Source organism: Aythya marila (genome assembly GCF_965140915.1).
Source record: "Aythya marila genome assembly, chromosome: 24".
Lineage (NCBI taxonomy): Eukaryota > Metazoa > Chordata > Aves > Anseriformes > Anatidae > Aythya > Aythya marila.
In genome coordinates this window covers 5216652-5236464 of record NC_139065.1, presented here as the reverse complement: position 1 = coordinate 5236464, position 19813 = coordinate 5216652, and the positions used below count along the sequence as shown (strand labels likewise).

The 19813-nt window shown below is 45.6% G+C and overlaps 1 protein-coding gene across 3 annotated transcripts in view; it reads left to right on the top strand.

Annotated features, from left to right (window-relative positions):
* The window catches only part of BLTP3A (bridge-like lipid transfer protein family member 3A), a 35375-nt gene extending 15810 nt beyond the window's left edge, over positions 1-19565 (top strand). For 2 of the 3 annotated variants that reach the window (XM_082778534.1, XM_082778535.1), the window contains 18 exons: positions 250-341; positions 529-718; positions 1185-1325; positions 1891-2061; positions 3218-3395; positions 4229-4315; positions 4911-5075; positions 5588-5730; positions 6512-6653; positions 7187-7380; positions 8098-9647; positions 9868-10064; positions 10679-10833; positions 10940-11087; positions 11862-12127; positions 12945-13053; positions 13631-13746; positions 15523-19565. In XM_082778534.1, coding sequence (XP_082634660.1) covers positions 250-341; positions 529-718; positions 1185-1325; positions 1891-2061; positions 3218-3395; positions 4229-4315; positions 4911-5075; positions 5588-5730; positions 6512-6653; positions 7187-7380; positions 8098-9647; positions 9868-10064; positions 10679-10833; positions 10940-11087; positions 11862-12127; positions 12945-13053; positions 13631-13746; positions 15523-15648 — 4170 coding nt within the window. In that variant the 3' untranslated portion in view covers positions 15649-19565. Of the gene's footprint in view, positions 1-249; positions 342-528; positions 719-1184; positions 1326-1890; positions 2062-3217; positions 3396-4228; positions 4316-4910; positions 5076-5587; positions 5731-6511; positions 6654-7186; positions 7381-8097; positions 9648-9867; positions 10065-10678; positions 10834-10939; positions 11088-11861; positions 12128-12944; positions 13054-13630; positions 13747-15522 lie in introns of those variants that run through there. The other variant, XM_082778536.1, reaches the window with a different exon arrangement.
* Positions 19566-19813: the final 248 nt, after the last annotated feature.

Here is a 19813-nt window from a genome sequence, read left to right as displayed (position 1 = left end):
TCACCGCAGGATAGAGCTGGGCTGAGCTTTCAGTGAGGTCCAGGGCAACCTTATGCCTGGTTTTTGTTGTTTGTTCTCCCCCCACTTCTGGGGATTCAGATTACCCAACAAATCTGGCACTGGTGTGAGAGGTTTGACATGAGGCTGCACAGCTTGGTTGTGCCTGTACTGGAGTCCCAGACTTGAGGATGTTAGTCTGGGCTTGAGGCTCTGTCTCGTATTTATTTATCCTCTGTTCTGTTTCTGTAGTACCTGGATAAAGTGGAGGTAGAGATGCGAACATGTGAAGAGCCTCGGCCACCCAACGGACAGTCTCCCATTGCTCTTGCTGCAGGTCAAAGGTCAGTCCCCCGAGCCCTGGGATTTCTTTCTGACGTGTTGGGGTTTGGGAGGCTGTTGTTCTCGACAGTTAACCACTGACCACTCCGGATTCATGTTTTAGTGGTTCTAATATTGCCTATAAACCTTTGAGTCTACCTGGGCCTTTTACCATAACAAATGGTGACTTAAAGGACCTTCTCTTTGCAGTGAATATGGCTTTGCTGAAAAGGTCGTCGAGGGGATGTTTATTGTTGTCAATTCCATCACTATCAAGATTCACTCGAAGGCCTTTCATGCTTCTTTTGAGCTATGGCAGCTCCAAGGCTACAGCGTCAACCCCAACTGGCAGCAGAGCGACTTGCGGCTCACCCGCATTACAGATCCCCAGAGAGGAGAGGTAAAGAGTCCTCGTATGTCACCCATTATAACGTGCCCAGAAAAGTGGCACTCCGGGCTGTCCTGGTGCTCTGGGCTATTGGGCAGGTGTCTGAATTCTCCTAACCGACATCAGGGAACCTCGCTGAACTTCCCTGGCAGTGCTGCAGCAGAGGTGCTGAGAGCTGACTTAGGTTCAGAGCTTTCTCTAAGCTCCTGTAATCTGTGAGAATGAAGCTGGAGAAGCTCTGAATGCCCAGGTGGTTTGTCTGATTTGTTTATTTATTTATTTGTTTGTTTGTTTTGGTCTCAGTGTGAGAGAGGGGGTTAGATATTACCTGGGGCATGATGATGTTTTTGTACAGGAACCACAGAGGAAGAGCATGTTGAATGATTCTCCGTGGCCTTGTTTCATTCCACATTTAAAAATGGTTTAGTGTAATCCTTGAAGTTGATGAAAATCTCAGCGTTTTCCTCTTTCTGGGTAGGTTTTGACATTCAAAGAACTCACCTGGCAGACACTTCGGATAGAAGCAGATGCAACTGACAATGGTGATCAGGATCCTGTTACTACTCCTCTGAGACTCATTACCAACCAGGGCAGGATCCAGATCTCTCTTAAGAGAAGGGTGAGTGTTTCACCCATGCTTTGAAGGATACCTTCTCACTGCCTGGTGCAATGATGATGCATATTTCCTCCCACATCCTTCAGCAATGGTTCTTTTCCTTTACAAATACTGAGTCCAAGCTGCTATACCGCTCTATTTTCTGTTGGAAATAGCTGTGTTCTTTACCAAATGTCAGAGCAGTTTATGTCCCAGGGGAGAATAATATGTATGGAGCCAATTTTAAAATCCATTTTCTCATCCCGAGGAGATCTGTCATCTCTTTATAGGGAGCTTAAAGCCTACTAGCCTTTTTTTTTAACCTGACAGTGGAAATGTGATGGGGAATAGATGCAAAAAAATGCCATTTTTTTTCTTAATGGTGAGCAATTTCTCTTCTAAAGAGAAGGTAGCATTGACTACTTTCCTTCTCAGGTGACATACTGCAGATGTCCACCAGATGAATTAATTTTTTTCTTGGATGAGTTTCGGAGCAGCACCTCTTGTTTCTGCTGCAGCTTCTGTGTATTACAAGAAAAGTGTATTGTGAGCAATTCTTACAGTCCCTGACACCTTCTTGCTGTTTCAGACCAAAGATTGCAATGTGGTGGCATCGAAGCTGATGTTTCTTCTTGATGACCTTCTCTGGGTGCTGACAGACTCTCAGCTGAAAGCAATGATGAAGTACGCAGAGTCTCTGAGTGAAGCCATGGAGAAGTCTGCCCAGCAGAGGAAAAGCCTGGCACCGGAGTCTGTACAGGTGAGTGAGGCATGATTTGGATGTTGGCTTGCCAGGAAAAAGGAAAAGACAAGGTGCAAGAGACAGTTTCTGTTTGCACATCATCTGGCCCGCACTCACAGAGCATCTCCCTGGTGAGAACTGTTAAGCTTCCTTGGTCAGCATCACATAGATTGTGGGCTATTGTTGAGAAAAGAAATGCCCAAAGGAGTTGAATTTGTTGCCACTAAGCATCAGAGAATGTTCTTAAATAGTCATGGGCTAGATTCTGTCTAATTTTGTATTCTGTTTAAGGAGGGTGGTAAGTTGTGTGGCTTTCCAGATTGGGCTGGCATATAGAAAGTTGCAGAGGATCCCACAGGAATTTGATTTGGTAATAAGAAATAAATATGTTCTAGAAATAGTCTTTTCTGCCTCTGAATGTCAGTCTGCACAGGCCTGGGGGAAGGGGCTCTGATGTAATATATTATGACATAAAATCATAGTGAGCTCTGATGCTCCAGGGAAAATATCGGTATCCAATTTTACTGTTGTTGTCAGGGGTTCTTTTTTCCTGCCTAATACTCTGGAGAGAATTCTTGGTTGTGTGTGTTTTTTTGTTGTTGTTGCTGTTTCTTTTCTCATTTGTTCTTTGTTTCATTTGGTCTCATTTGTTCTTTGGTTTACATACAGCTTAGCAGTCTGTGAGAACCTTAAAACAACCAGTAACCTTGTACTTCCTTTACCACTTTGTTTACAAAGTCCTGTGCTGAGTAATCCCTACAAACATAGGGCAAAGGACAAAAGGTGTTTTCAGAAGAAGGGAACGTGAGGGAAGAGGAGTTTCACTGCTGGTGGTGGAAACTCTGGGGACGGAGGACTATGTGCTTAGTGCAGTGAGATTACATAGAAGGGAGATCAGGAATACTTTGCCCTTTTCATCTCAGAGTCTTACATCATCTTCCAAGACAAGTTAACAGTAGCTTGATACAGAGGAGGCAGAACCACAGGCAAAGGGTTTTACTCTTGACAACATAGGGAAGGATCCAGATTTCTAGACTTCCTGTTGGATTTCCTTAGATTGATGCCTTGCAGCCTGGAGGACTGCATGAGTTGTATTTAATTCTGTTCTAACTTTCCCCACCACGACCTCTTTAGCCTTCTATCATTTCTTAGCAACCTGTTCCTTCTCTAACAGATCACACCGCCTGCTCCAAGTACCCAGCAGTCCTGGTCTCAGCCATTTGGAGTCAGCCCGAATGCGAGTAGCATTGGTCAGTACTTTGATAAACATGACATGAAAGAGTCGTCATACCACCTCCTCATCTCACGCCTGGATCTGCACATTTGTGATGACAGCCACACTCGAGAGTCAGGTAACTGAGAGCAGAGTCAGGAGGACGCTGCAGGAGGGAAAAAAATAATCCAGTGTTTAATGAAGGATCAGAGGATATGCTATAGGAACAATGTGGTATTGACCAAGGGGAATTAAGCATGATTATTCCTCTTGGTGAAAAAATGTTTGTTTTTACAGTATCCAGGATCTCAAGGATTATTTGCCATTCCATTGCCTACCCCTTTCTTTTCAAGTAAGGGTTTGTTAATTAGTGTCTGTTTTACTCCTAGATAATATATTTTAATAGAGAATAGAGGTTTTTGACTATCTTTTCTCTCTTATGAGGTAAATATCCCTTCCCACCTCCCTCCCTCTCTTTGCACAGACATCTCTGATCCAGTTGGACAGCTTGTTTCAATACATCTTCCTGTTAAAGGAAAAATAAATAAATCCCCTCCCACATCATCACTATTTTTTTTTTTAACTGGCTTGTGTATTGCTGTCTCCTGAGCTGCTGTTATTAACATCTTGGCACGGTTTTATTGTCTTTATTTCACTGGCCATACCAGCAAGTGTTCAGAAAACAAGTGCTGGTTATTGCAGTGAAAAGTGTAATTGACAGGAGCCTGGAAAGCGATGGGGCCTTGTAATTTGGCATTTGAGATTATAGGTCTGGTTCTTATGATATAGACTGTTGCCCTATTACATTTGGTTGTCCTGTTCCTTGCCTAGGACAAGACTTTTTAAGATATGCTCGTGCTAGTCATGGTAACCGTCAGTGATGGCAATCAAATGAGCATTGTCCTGAATTATCCTGAGTCAGGGTTTGGACTGCAGAGCTGACTGTAATTTTCTTTGTTCTGTTTCTTACAGGCACTTTGAAGCACGGGATGCTGGGCGGTGCTATGCAGCTGACCTTCAGGAGGATGGCTTTTGACTATTATCCTTTCCATCGGGCAGGTAAGGGAGAGAGTGTCCTCCCAGCTTGACAAGGGAGATAAAAACAATTTGCAGAACAGCACCGCACCATGGCTTCAAGCAGGACAGGAAGAAAGGACTACACAAAAGACTTGGGACTTAAATCCTTGCGGACAGGGTTAATCTAGTTTATCTCTTGGTGGATGACTGACAAGTTATTGGCAAAGAAAGGAACAAATTTATGTCTGTCATAAGCCATAAAGTTGAAACTTTGGATTCCTTTTTGGTTGCTTAAGCTCTGGATCTGGTTCTTACATGTGCCTAATCAGTTTGAAAGGGTTGTAGGATGTGTCCCAGGAGAAAATCTGTTTGTGGTTAACAGAGGAAGCAAGAAAAAGTGTGACCATGGCATTCTTCCCAACACTTGTGTTTAGAACACTGGCTGGTAGGACCAGCTCTGTTGTTTGGAAAGCTGCTCTTGCTCCACAAGTGCTTAGTATGCAGCATATTGTGTACTCCTGAATGTGGCATCAATTAAAGGGAATGCTTTACAGATTTATGTAGGTTTAAGGGGAGCAGGAGTGTTGTGTTTATCCGGAAACCTCATTTTAAAGCCAGGATGTTTACTTTCATGCAGGAGATGCCTGCAAGCATTGGGTGAGGTACAGCGAGGCAATGGAAGCACGGGGACAGTGGGCAAAAAGGTTGGTCAGTGAATTTCAAAGCAAGATTGAGAAGCATTATGAAGAAATGGACTCAGCCTTTGCCAAGACTCCACTTTCCCCCTTCAAAAGGAAACCAGGTAATGATGTTTGATTAAATTCCTGATAAAGCTGGAGATGGTAACAGTTGTTCCCCAGGCAGCAATATCTCTAGTTCCCTTTCACTGACTCTTAGCAGCTAGATTTGTTGGTGCAGAAATCCATAGCACACTAAAAATCAGAAATTTAGTGGCAAAGGATAATGGATATCATACTGGAACAACACTGCAGCAAGAATGGACAGGCTGCAGCGGTCACTTTCCTAACTTTATTTTTTTCTTCTCTGTAACTGAGCATGTAATGGATAAAAGAGATGGTTAAAAGCCTAGCTGAGGAAGTTGCTCTGTTGCTGTGGAGCATGCCAGTCTTTGATGCTGTTTTTCTTTTACAAGTACTAAAGTTTTGTTTTTTTCCTCCTAACTGTGCCCATCTGTTTCTAATTTTGGGGCTGCTATTTCTGCTGTGTCAGCACATACGTATTGGGGTTGATAGTGAAGTTCATTGAAAAGGAGATGAGTAAAACCCTGCTGCTTCTGCTTTTCCATCCCCACAGATACATCTCTAAGTCCTCAGAAAAGCCCCTTGGAGAAAGGCCGTGTACCTCCTTCAAGTTTGCCACAGCTCCGGCACCCTCCCTGGAACCGGCTTCGATCCAGCTGTGTGGTAGTTCGTGTGGATGACCTGGATGTTCACCAGGTAGGGATTGGAGCAGTGCCTGTGGACATCCATGTTCTTTTTTTTTTTTTTTTTTTTTTTTTTTCAAAAAGAAATTTAATTTGATGTGATGCAAATAAATCAGGCAAATCCCATGTAATCCAAGACAATCAAAGCTCTGCAACCAGGGAACCCAAAAGCTGTTACTGTGTTGCATGTACAACTTTTAAACCTGGTATGAACTGCTGATAATTTTCATGTTCAGAGGAAATTGCATGCATAACTACAGAGTTTCTGCGCTCTGTGTGTTCATGTCTAAACTTTCATAGGCAAGCCCAGGATAAAAGATTTCATGCATTCGAGAAGTTAGTGAGGATATGGATTTTTGACAGAGGAGGAGAATCTTACCTCATATTTCTGACCCAGGACTGAAAGGATCATTAGAGTGGATCAGGCCCTACATCCAGATACCGTGTACCCATTGTAAGAGCATAATCAGTACCAGGTATTATAATGGATTTAGCAACACGCTGTTAATCCTGAAGAAAGGTACAATAGATTTCAATTCTGTTTGTTCACATCATCTAATTCTGATTGTTGTGGGTCTTACTAGCAGTGACACGAGATATAAAGAACTGAATTCCCTCAAAGGAGAGGAGTTGAAAATATTAGAAGGTAGAAAAAAGTTTTATTGTTACTTGAAAGCATAGTGTGTTTGATGTGTAAATGAGATAGATTGAATGTGGGAGACAGCAGGGTTACTGGGATGCTTTCTTTTGCCAAATGTGGGCTCTGCACAGCTTCATGCCATTTATATTTTCAGGTTTCTACAGCTGGTCAGCATAGTAAGAAACCTTCAACCTTGCTTTCATGTAATAGAAAATTCCTCAACCTTCCTGATCAGGTCTCTGCAATCCATATTGAATTCACAGAGTATTACTTCCCAGACAATCAGGACTTTCCAGGTAATACACCAAGGTTAGCACCTTCTTTCATAAGTTTCTTAAAAAATCAGTCAACTTTTCATTCTTTACGTGTAAATTCTTGAGGCTTCTATGGGTGTCCATTTTTGTTCAGTTTCCTGGTGTTTGTGTGTTTGCCTGTCTATTTTTTTTTTCTTTTGCCTTTGAGATAGTGGGATAGACTTTGCCTGGTGCAAAGTGTGAAGGGAAAGATGTGCTTGAAAAAAATAACTTGCCCAGGAGCATATTGAAGGAGAACTGCTTTGGTCAGCTCTTGGGGTTCTGCTCTGTTGATTTGCACTGGAGCAGGACTCTAGGGAGCTCTGAGTGCTCTGCAGCTAACTGGGCGTGAGAACTGGAACACGTCACTTCTCTGCTGCATCTCAGCTTCTCCCTTTCATCAAGATATCTGTCTTGCAGTGGGTGTTGAAGCCCTAAGCTTTGGTGTTGTCAATGCAGGTTGTACGCTGAGCTGCAGACCTCCTGAAAGGCCTTTTCTGCTATTATTAATCCACTTTGATTCTGTTCTATTCTAGTTCCATGCCCAAACCTGTATGTACAGCTGAATGGTTTGATGCTTACCCTGGATACAGCAAGCATGCTCTGGATAAACCTCTTCTGTCTGGATCTTTATCGCAGCTTGGAGCAGTTCAAAGCCATCTACAAGCTGGAGGACTCAGGCAAACGTGATGAGCATTTTGATGTCCGACTGGATGGCTTCCGGCTGAAGGTACCATTCACTTCTCAGTCTTCAGTGTCCTCTCCCTTCTTGTTGTGTAAGGAACATGAGACCAGGACATAGCTGGAGTCCAGGCTGAGCACGTGAAGTTCCCCCCTTTCCCCATCTGTTGTCTGTGTACTGCTTGAGTTAATTTTGTTTTCATCTATGAGCAGTAAACAAGTGCTTGAGTTCTAGTCCAGAACAGACAGGCAAGTCGGTATTTATGAAAACAGTTTTAAGGAAAAACTGCTGGCTCAGGTAACCAAAAGTTGCTTTCTGCCCTTTGGAAACCACTTTGACTCACTCCAGTGAGAAGGTACCAACAGGCATGCGTCTGTGGCATTGACATCCGATGGTGTCTGCCACTGACTACTCGATAGCAGTTTTGTGCAAAGGCTTAAAGGCCTGACTGTGTAGTAAGTACTTGCAGAGAAAGATCAAAGTGTGTAGTTGTGAGCTGAGCTGCTACACAACCCGTGGATGGTAAAAGAAGTTGAAATAAAATTAAGGTTAAATTTCCTTGCATCTGATTTCTCTTCCCTTATTGTTAATTTTTCAGATAAGGATGAGTTGAGAGTCTAGTCCAGCTCTTGGGATTTTAGTAGAGACCAAGACTTGTCAGTTATTTCTATATTCCACAGCTGATCTTCTGTGTAAGCAGCAGGATAGGCCTCTGCTAATTTCCCTTCTCACTGCTTAACTTCTAGTGTCTTTCTCTTCCCATAGCTCAACATCCCTGTGGAGAAGAAAGTCACTGATCACCAAGACCGTCCGCAGACGCTCTGCATCCGCGCGACAGAGATGACTGCCACCAACACCCGCCACGCTCCCTTCTGCAGCTGCCAGGACCTCCAGAGCCTCTTCCGTAAATTTGCCAGTTCGGAATTCTTCCACTCCAGCTACACGCAGTTCCCGAGGTCTCAGGATAACTTCAGCCTCCTTCACACCCTCTTCTTGCGCCACGCATACGAGGTGGATGACAGACCTCAGAAGCATACGGGTTTTCCCCAGCCGTTGCGCAAACTCTCTGCCTCTGAAGATCTGTGGTCTATGAATTTCACTGAGCTTTCCCTGGACTTCGAGGGTGCTGAGAGCTCTAAGGGCAGAGCCCTTAGCTTTATTGACCCATTTCCCCTCTCCATTTGGGCCTGTCTTCCCAAGAGATGGGGGCAGGCTCAGATATCTAAACGACAAGAATCATCTGCCTCTGATATAAAAATCAAGCCTTCTGCCAGTTTCAGCAATCACTCCAAGAATGAAAACCTCTCCAGAGAGCATGGGGTTTGCCAAAGATCAAGGACTGACCAGGATCTGAAGAATGTCTACAAGGTTGCAGAGACGATGGATGTCTTGGGAGAGTCTGAGTGTGAAACTGATGATGGAGTAGATGATAAAGAGCTGGAAGCCTCTGCTGATATCCATGTGCTTTTGTCCTCATCTGTTCACGTCAAAGTTCGGCTCAACCACTACCAATACTTGGTGCTGCTCAGGATGAAAGAAGTTCTGCAAACGCTACAGGAGCAGCTGGCCCAGGACACCCAGGAGGTGACTGGCTCTCCTTTAGATCCCATGTCTGCCTCTGTGGGAGTTCTGTTCCACAGTGCTGAAGTGGCCCTGCTCATGAACCCTGCTCCAGGCTCCTGCCTGGAACCCAGATCCCTCGACTCAGACACAACGAGCCTGATCGAGTCAGAGCTCTCGCCCTCAGACAGCAAGGAGGGGCTGGCAGCTGAAGAGAAGGAGCAGAAATCTGAGACCAGTTCCGAGAAGGGAATGTGTGGGACCACAAAGGTCCCAGAGGACAGGGAGATTGAAGGTACAGGTACCAACGTAACCGGTGTGCCACTGGAGAGGCTCCAAAGATCTGCAAGCGATGGAGCTCTGAGTACAACTCCGCAAGGTAAAACCATGGAGGAGAAGGGTCTGATAGAGGAAGCACGTGAAGCTGTAGAAGCCCTGGTTACAGAAAGACCAGAAGAGCCCAGCAGTCATCCTCAGAGCCCTCCTGCCCTCCCTTCTAGCCCAACCTCAGAAGTGCAGCCCGTGGAGAGAGGAAACATCGCTCTCAACGGTCAGGCAGAACTCATCCCTTTGAAGAACCTGGAGGTGGAGTTGTCCAGTGCGCTGCATATCACAAAGGATGCCACCAAGGAAGCTCTGCATGTGACTATGGACCTCACCAAAGAAGCCATGTCTATAACAAAAGACGCTCTGAGCTTGAGCCGGGAGAAGATGACCTCCACCATGCAGAAAATGCTCTCTCTCCCCCCAGCCAAGTGAGTGGAGCATCCTCCTGTGCATCGCAGCAGCAGGGCTGCCGGGAAGGAGGGGAGGTGCAGGCCAACTGCTCCCTTTCTCTGTGTGCCATATGGGCCAGAGAGAGGTTAGACCTTCATCTCTTGGGGATTGGTATAAGGACGCTAAAGCCTGCCTAATACCTGTATAATCCCAAGGCTAAGCTGTTTGCCTTTATTGATTTATTTATTTATTTTGTAGGGATTCTTTGCCCAAAGCAGAAGAGGGAGCAGTGACTCCAGGTGGGGGTGGCAGCAGGCGAATGCCTTTCTTCTCCATGAAGAGGACGGCGTCCCAGCACTCCTTTGACACCACGTCCGTGGATGGGAGCGGTCCCGAGGACGGGCTGTCCGTGGACAGCGATGGCAGCGATGGCTTTGTGATGCTCACAGATTCTGGTAAGGACTGCTCGTCCCCACTCTCATTTCAGTTTTCTGCCATGGGTGACTGCCTCGTGCTGTGGTCTCATGGAATTCTCTTGTGCTATTCATTCTTTTTGCAGGTCATGAGCAGTTCACCCAAAATTACTCTTTCTGCTTTTCTAGATGGCTTTTTTTTTTAAAAAAAAAAAAAAAAAGAGAATGAGTATAAATGAGTGGAAAGGGTGTCCCCTGTACCATCACAGTGGTGTTCTAAGGTGTTTATTTGGCCATACTAGAGCAAGAACCACAGATGCATACAGGTGGGTGGACAGTCCATAGTGTTTGAGAGGGGTTTATTAGGGGATGGTTAGAGTATATTAGGTATAGATACATTAGATACGTATTAGATATATACAATCCCCTAATATATTAAATATATTAGGGGATTAAGGGATAGTTAGAAGTAGGGTGCACTGCGCATTGCACACTTCAGCTATGCATTAATTAAATTCATCTAAGGAGCTGGAGAGAGTTCCCTGGAGGTTGGTGTAAGCTGATAAGTCATGAGATTCAGGCAGATACTGAGATCAGGACTGCTTAAAACCAGAAGAAGAAACAGAATCAAACTGTTGTTGTCGCTTCCATTTCAGAGCCCAGCCTGGACCCTCTTCCCTCAGGACATCTCCTTCAGGCCCACAACAACACGGGCAGTAGAGCAAGCCTGATGGCAGAGGATGAGGGTGGAGTGTCTCCTGAGATAAACAGCTCGACTTCACAGAGCAGAGAGGACCCCAGCCTTCAGCTGGTCAGAGTTTTGTTCCTCCTCACTGTAATACTCCCTCCAAGTGAATCTTGAAGTGAACTCAGTGTGGTGGTGGTTTAATAAGGGAGCTTGTCACTTGCTGTTTCAGGTGTCAGTCCTGGTACTGAAGATGAATGAGGTGAACTGTGGAATAGAGGCACGAGGTGACGATTTGTCTGTTGCTTTACAAGTAATGAACGTGGTCCCAGAGCAACTGAACAACGTTGGGATGTGGCAATACTTGCGTGGCTATGTGGGTAAGATTCTGGCTTTTATAACCACACTGTGATAACTGCCACTCTCAAGGTGTCTTTCATTTTAACTGATATTTCAGTGTTCATGAAATTCCCAAAGTACCTACACAGTTAAGCTAGATGATATCTGGTACAGTGAAACTCTAATCCTTGGTTGGGATTTTTTTTTTTCCTGCTAGGATGCATGAAATAAATGAAAAGAGGAATAAAGGTACCTAGAGAAACCCTGAAGTTATTCCTGCCCTGAGAATAATGCTTCTGGGACAGGGTATTTCCCCACGGCTATGTTCAAATTTAAAATGCATGAAAACAAAAAACACAAAACCACAAGTGTAACCAAAAACTTTAAGTGAAAGCCTGAGCAGGAGTTGTTGGACTGTTATTTCTTTTTATCAATACTGTCTAGAGCCACAAGGGGGCAAAATGAATACAAGATTTAGGTAGTGTTGAGGAGTGACTGGCTCTGGAGAACTGAGTGGTGAGTTTCTGGCCAACTGGTGTAGGTGCAAGATGATGGCTACTTTTAGATGTGCTGAGCTGGGGAGAGAAGGCTGGCTCCGGGGGCTTGGGGAGTCTGGTCCTAGTGGTAATCTCTGTGTTGTGAACTCCAGTTTGAAACCTGGACTTCTTTCATGAGGAAGATGGCTTCAGACTGCTGCCTTTGTGAACTTGACTCTATTCTGTGCCTGGACAGTGAAGGGCTTTTCAAAATTCTTATTTTGACCTTATGTCTTACTACTGATGTTCTGCAATGAGGCCTCTCTGCTTTGACTGTAGGAGATACAGGTGTGGAGAAGCCTTCAGTCCCTGAAGCGAAGAAGACCCAGCCAGAAGTGTGTTTGCGTCTTGAAGTAGGACCCAACGCTGCTGTGCACTCATCGCTTGCTGTTCAGAATGGCTTCCTACATATGCTGGTCCACAGCTACAGAGCAGAGCTCTTCATGTCCTTCCTCACCAACCTTGGCCCTTTTCTTGAGGATGAAATAATCCCCGAGGTGATCCCCATGGAGATAGAAGTTGTGGATGCCAAAATCACACTGAAGGTGGGTATATGGGGAACCAAGGTGGTATCCCGAGCAGAGCTCACTTGCAAGATTCTGCTTGGGTAAGGATGCTGTGGGATGGCCATGGGCCTCTGTAGAGGTCCTGTTTTCCTGACTGTGTTTTATTTGGTTTCTAAAAATTGCCTTATGGATAAACAAGTAACACAGAAGGGTTGTTGAGTGCTCAGATTGTTGAGAAATGGGAGCCTGACCTTCAGATTCTCTCCTCAGCTGTGTTGATGATCTGTTTGCAGACTCAAAGCAAACAGAATTAAATACTTCTCCCAATTGCTTGTGTGAAATAAGAATTATTTGACCGTTTTTGTAAGAATTTAAACAATTATGGATGGAAGACAAAACAGCGTATAATAGCTGTCTGATACTTAGACGGGGAGAAAACTGTCAGAAGTTCTTCTGAAAGCAATGTGTTTGCTCCACAGGCAACCAGGAACTAGCGTGGCCAGACAGCAGCATAAAAACCTTCAGGCTTAGGGATATTGGCTTTATTTTGGTAGGTTTTTGCCTCAGGAATTCACAGGACAACTGTGAGAGTAGTGCTAAGGAAGATGGCCTCTCCTTAACCTTTATTATGGGTATGACAGAGCTTTGTTGTGATCTGTGTGAGGGCCTTCCCCGTGCCCTGTATATAAAGCCAGGCTTTTCCGTATGGTGGGTGACCTCGATATGCTCTGGCAGTGCTGCCAGTGGTAACGTTACTCCTGTGAAGGCTGGGGGCAAGGGGAACCCTCTGTAGGACTGCCAGAGCTTTCACACCATTTCATCTCCTCTCTGCTTTTTTCTCTTTTCTTTTTTCCAGGATGACAGCCCTCGGGTATACCCTACGTCCCCTGGCCCTGTTCCTATCACCTTGGCAGTAGATCACATCGTTGTGAAGCGCAAAGATGATGGAGTTTTCTATCTAACAGGTCAGCAGAGTCAGGAATCTCATTTATTCTCCCCCAGCACCTCCCAGGCCTTGCTGGAGATAGGGTGCTCTGCTGTGCCTGCCACTAGAGGAGACTGGAACTGAAGTGTGATCATTGTGCTGGGACCGATGGGCTCTGGAGTGTGAGCGGTCCCTAGTTATGATCTTTGCGGTCACTCCTGCCAGAATGCACAAATAATGTTCTGTCTTCAGTGCAAGCACCCAGGTCCTTTGGTTGCTCTGCAGTATTAATCTGTGGGTGTGGGCAGTCCTACCTCACTGGTTCTTGCTGCTTTTGTTGTATTGTTTTGACAGAAAATTTGATACCTCAGGCAGAACCCATTAATATCTAAAACAGAGAACTAGCAGCCTGAATTCATGCTTGGTGTTTCCTTGAGCTCACACAGTCAGGACAGATTACTGCTTCTTCCCTTGTTTTAGCTTCTTCATTGTAAAATGTGGGTGGGAATTTTATTTTCCTGTTTAAAACAAACAAAAAGAATGTTAAAGCTTTTCCTTTTGTCCTAAGAACCCTGCTGCATTAATACCTACACCTGAACGTTTTCTATCCTTTGCAGCTCCAGGAGGGGAGGACTCACTGAGACTGGAAAAACCTGAACCAGTTGTTCAAGACCAGAAGGCCCCAGCAGAGTGTGTCTTGGCAGCACCCCCAGGAGGAGTGCGTGGACTGCAGGTGAGTCACTGCTGCCTCTTGCTGTCTAGACAACTAGTTAGCTGGCAGGAGGCTGGAAAATTGGCCTTTGTCTTCATGTATTTGCAGTTACCGGTAGGTGTGGTGTGCTGCAGATAGGGAGTGCACACAAAGCAGTCCGTACCTCCCTTTGCAGGCATTCTGAGAAATACGAATGTCCTGCCAAGTGTGTAATCACTGCTGTTCCATTTCAGAAACCTGTTGTTTTACTGAGTGGCTCTGTCTTTCTGCTGTGTTCAATTCCTTGTTAGCAAAAACAGGAATCGTGAAACCACAAAGAGAGCTTTTGTCAGGGAAGAGTAAGTCTTACAGCCAGGGAGAGCTTCAGGTCACCTAAAGTTTTTGCTGTTCAGTTTAAACTTTCTTTGCCACTGGAATTCAGATAAGTGGCTTATTTTATAAACACAGTATTCTTATAATTCCTGTCTGATATAAAGTCTACTTGATAAATTGATCAATTGCTATGGACAAATACATATAAAAGGTGCAGTGGGACTAACTGGATACAGAACTGGGCTGGGACTTTGGATTCTGTTCATTAATTGGTAACATCACTTAATTCCTCATCTTTCTCTTTTCCATTTAGTGCAGAGACTTCCTCTTCTGCTTGTTTTATAGTGTCAGGGCCCTGCCCAGAACTGGAGCACGTAATCATTACAATAGAATCATAGAATCATAGAATATCCTGAGTTGGAAGGGACCCTTAAGGATCATCAAGTCCAACTCTTGACACCGCACAGGTCTACCCAAAAGTTCAGACCATGTGCCTAAGTTCACAGTCCAATCTCTTCTTAAATTCAGACAGGCTCGGTGCAGTGACCACTTCCCTGGGGAGCCTGTTCCAGTGTGCAACCACCCTCTCTGTGAAGAACCCCCTCCTGACGTCCAGCCTAAATTTCCCCTGCCTCAGCTTAACCCCGTTCCCGCGGGTCCTGTCACTAGTGTTAATGGAGAAAAGGTCTCCTGCCTCTTGACAACCCCTTACGAGGAAGTTGTAGACTGTGATGAGGTCTCCCCTCAGCCTCCTCTTCTCCAGGCTGAACAGGCCCAGTGACCTCAGCCGTTCCTGATAGCTTAGCATCAGTTTATTTTCTGATATTTTTGAACTTCATAGGACCAAATGCAAAGGCTAAACTCTTGAGTAAAAATATTTCTGAGAGTTGCCAAGGAAAACCCTGTCCTGTAGCATGAAGCTGCTCTGGCAGTGTGTGAGGACAGAATTACCTTTGTTCATGGAGGCAAGAAGCAGGAATGCCAAGCATCTGCATGCTCCAGCTATCATTTTAATTTAAACAAACCTGAATAGGTGTATCAGGCCCCCATGTAAAACAAAGAATGCAGACCAGAGCCCTGTTTTCACTCTGCTTTCTTTGTATAGTCTCTTTCATCCCCAGTCAGATAGCTGCTTAACAGGAAAAAGCCTTGCCCACTGCAAGTCTTGTTCCTATGGCTAGAAGTGTGAAGGGAAGTCCTGGCAAAAGTCATTAGGTAGCCATTGCTGGCAGCCTGAGTCATTAGATAGCCTGAGCTGATGCCAGTGACAGGTATAGAAGTCTGCAGGCAGCAGTTAGCAAGTACTTCTGTAAATCAGCCTGGGTCACCTTGTTGGCGAGCTTTGTGTGGTTGTACCATGCAGTTTATCTCCTCTGCAAAGCTCCTGCTTTGGTATTCCTCTTTGAGCAGATCAGTGTAGCTGGATCTGCCCTGCTGCTTACTTCTGGGAACTCCTGGTTTGTTTTTTCTGTTTGTCTCCTGTAGCTAAAGGACCTGCCAGAGTTGCAAAGGGAACTTCAGACCATGAAAATAGCTCTTGCAGAAGCCAACATGGACAAGGCTCGCCTTCTGCAGGAAATTAGGAAATACAATCCCCTCTTCCAGCTCTGACAGCGAAGGTGCAGGCTGCAGCTGCTCGGGAGGAGTGGAGCCCACCACCAGCACTAAGGCGGCTGGTTTGATTACCTTGCTGCTAAACGGGGCAACCTCCTGCAGACTGATCATCTCAGAGAATGGAAACCAACTGTGACTGCAAAATACACTTGAAACCGGGAGAAAGGACGAAAAGCATGGCTGAGCAACACCGAAGGAGCCAGGGGGATTTAGCGCTTGCTGCCCCTTTCCTCTGTCCTGGCAATATGGTGCTACCATCTGTCACTGACCCAGGGCAGCGCTCGGTCTACAAACAAGAGGTCAGAAGCTGGTGCGGGGACCCCACGTCTCTCCGTCCACACAGTGGTAGTGACAGCTTGCTTTCAGCCCTCACCTCCCATCTAGAGGTGGCTGGTGTAGGGGTTCTGCTTCTTTCGCCCTTCCTCTTGGCGTTCTTGCCCGCTCACGCGGGCTAAAGAACACAGCAAAAGGAGGACAGCTGACTTCACCCCATCGAGGAGTGACAGGGAATAGGTATGGCAGAAAACATTGCTCAGAGCTCTGATGTGAAAGCTCGTGTGTTAGCAGAGACAGAGACCTAGGTCACCAGGTGTGGGAGATGCAGAGGGGATTTCCTCCTTGTGGAGGCAGGGGGCTACAGCTCAGCATCCCCTCAAGAGCAGGGCCAGGATAGTAAAGAGATTTCTTCAGTTCTCTTTTTCCACCAGTAATTCGTCACATCATGACAGAATCAGGAGCATATTAGACTTGGTCTAGTTCATTCTCAATCCTGCAATATTTGGCTTCATTGATGCAGAAGCACGGAGGAATTCACTATTTCATTACAAAGCACTGCTTAATCTCTCTTTAATTTTACAGTCAAAGAATCGGGGTGAAGGAAGCTGGCTAAGTCACGGAATGAGAAGCCCTATGCATTTCCTTTGGGATGTGTGTCGTCCTCAAACCCTTCTGTGCTAGATTTTAACCAGTGGAGAGAGGGCAAGCAGTACTGGCTGCACAGAGATAGCTGTCTGTGCTTCTACAGGGTCGTGTATTTTTAATAGCACTGAGCTCATACCCAGTCTTAAATGTCTTTTAGCAGGGATGCTGGTGTGTGGGTCAGGAGAAGGGTGCTGGCCAGGTCCCTCTGGGTGGAGGCAGATGCTATGAACTGCTCGCTGTGGGATGGAGACAAAACAGTAGCTGTTTGTTGAGCATCGTTTGTGTTCTCACCTTTCATGAAGCAGCTTCCTTGGAGAAGTCTCTGCGATCAAACAGCGATTGATCTCATTTGTAAAGAAACTGCATTCAAAAGTGTGGAGGGAAAAAAAAAAAAAGGAAAACACTAGAAAAACAGGAAATGAGCACTAGTTTTAAAAAGGAAATGTCATTTATGAAGTGAGAATCAAATCCACTCCAAGAGGCAAACTGGTGCGTGGTATCTTTGCTCTACCAGTCCAGGTAGTACGTGGTCTGTGCACTGAGTGAAGAAGCAGCTGAAAAGGGCAGTCATGAAGGGATAAGCTGTTACAGAGGAGAATTTGTCCTGTTCTAACACGGAATGGTGAAACTTCCAGCCCATCTACGTTACGGATGGATGCCCATTCCTTCCCCTGTTACCCTTAGCATCTTTACTGTGTGCAGAGTTTGTTTGAGTTTATCGTGTTTCAAACTTTGATTTGGATTTTTCCAGATAACCTTGGTGTTTGTGTGGAGGCACGATTTCCAATGCACATGCTTCTTAGTGCATGTCAAACAGATTGCCATGTGCTACATGCTAGCAGAGGTGACAGATCCCTTGGGATTCTCCTTTATTAATCAGATGAAAACAATTTGTCTAGAAAAGTTGAGTAACCCCCCTCTTTTTAAAAGATGAACACACTACACAAAACTTTATTCTAATGGATTTTTCTTTTTTTTTTTTTTTTTTTTCTGTGTAAGCATTACTCCATTAGTTCAGCTAAAGTTAACATAAGGTTTTAATCCTGCTCACTGCAAGGAACAGCCTCTGACTGACCAGCCGTGATCAGCTGAGGACTGGGAGCTATGCAAAAGAAAGCAAATGACTTAGGAGTTAGGTTTGGTTTCCCCACCTGTTACATACTTGTCCCTTTGCCTAACTCCGGAGCTGTTGAGCAGTTCCCTTTAACAGACACTCCTGAGATCATTTTAGTTCTTCTTTAGCTCTAGGGGAACAGGGCTGTATTTACTGTGCTGGGTTGGGTTGGAGGCACTGCTGCCTGTGGTCTGCAGGGAACCAAGAGTGAATTCCTTGCGGTCGTTAGCTTTCACACTTAAAAGAGAGCAGGTAAGAGACAGAGGGCGATTGAAACCACGTCCCTGTTCAGATCATCCCCCTCATTCAGTGTGTGACTGTTAGACTGAAGGTAGCCTCGAGTGACGTTTGTTGGAGTTCAGTCCTTGTCCGCTAGGTTTGAACAGCCTTGGGGCAGACCATGCTGCTGGAGTCCAGTGCTTCTGCCGTCCTTGTCTGCCAAGATCTGACTGCCCCGTGCCTACAACCAGATGTGACTGGCAGCAAAAGCCTGGCCTTCCTCCCAGAAACCCTGGAAGGAGGCGGCCATGAGTGAATTAAGAGGAGGAGGGTTTGCCTTTGGCAGAAGCACAGGAGCCAAAGGCTCTGCTGCGATGCGTGGGGTGCTTGCGCTCCCCACCCGCTCTGCCTGGGCTGGATGTGAACTTTGGATGCTGCTGTGCCTTTTGCAAGTTTGCTTTCCCTCCTCCCCAGGAGGGGACCGCTCCTGCTCGGCCCTGTTAGACAGCCTGGCTGTTTTCTCTGGAGCACGTCCTGTGACCCATCCCCTGCTCAGTGCAGCCTCTGACACGTTGGATTTGTGTTGCTGCCTGTGATGGGAAACGTCACAGAGCGGCCTGTCAGGCCTGTTCTCGAGAGGAAAATGCACTTTAACTTTCTAAGCATCAGTGGGCATTTCTTTCACCAATACTGCCTCGTGCATAGAATTCAGAAGTAAAAGCAGAGGCTCAGAAGTGCAGGTTACCTGCTGCACTAAACTGAGATGCTGTGAGGAGCTCTCAGAGCTGAGGGCAAGGAGGTAACAAAGCATCCATGTATCTACAGCCATGCTGTGAAAACCTGTATGCAAAGAGCTCAAAGTCCCATTACGAACTGCACAAAGCCCACATGAGCAGAACTTGAACTTTATTTAGTCAAACCTTTGTGCTTCTGTGCTTGCTCCCCCTTTCTGTGTGAAGCAAGAAATCCAAGAATGCTTGCCCTAGGTGGAATGCAATGGTATTACTTTTTAGTCACTAATTGGTTGAAAATGGGAGGTTTCTTTTTTTCACATCTCATGACTTTTTGGTTGAGTAGGGGTCAAGCTTCATCTCCAGCCAGCTTAGGAAAGGGGTAGGGTAAAAAGGGTTTTCTCAGATGTGGTGCCTACTCGCAGTGTCATAGAACCACGTACACTCCCGTGGGTGCAGGCTGGTGAGAGCTGGGGCCAAGTTCTTCAGTTTCTTGCTCCAGCATCTCAAGTCAACCAGTTCTGTGTAAGAATTCAAGCACTTCCCTTGTTTTCTGTTTTAAGTACCAGTAAAAAGTACTGTAAAACAAAATCCTCTTCCTTGCTGTAAGGCCTATGGGAGGACAAAAACTCCACTGATGATGATTAGCAAAGTTTACTTTTTAGAGTCTTGTGTTTAAGGACTCTGTTATGATGAGAGCCAACTTAATCCTTGGTGTAACTCTACTCCAGTTACCCAAGGAAGAGCACATGGCCTCAGCATCTTTTACATTAGTTAGAAGTGTGCTCCAAGGGGAATACTCTGTGTACAGGTGGGTAATGTACAAGTCTGAACTTGAATTTTAGGCAGTATTGGAACTTTGTTGCAGTATATTTCCACTCATGCATTTATTGGTTCTATGAACCACGAAATTAAACTTGTTAACCTCCTTACAGGCTCATGGTTTGTTTTTTTTTTTTTTTCACTTTTCCTCCCTCTTCATGTTCCTGACTGTACTGTTCTCTAGACAGCTCCATAAAAGTGGCTTTGGGCAGAACAGCTGAGCGCTGACTTAAGAAGCATCAGCTTTCAGCATGTGCTAATGGAACACTGCATGCCGGAGGCATGAAGCTTCGTGAACATGTTGGGGTTGGTTGAGACAGATCGCAGTGCGCTCTCCCTACTTTCAATCACAAAA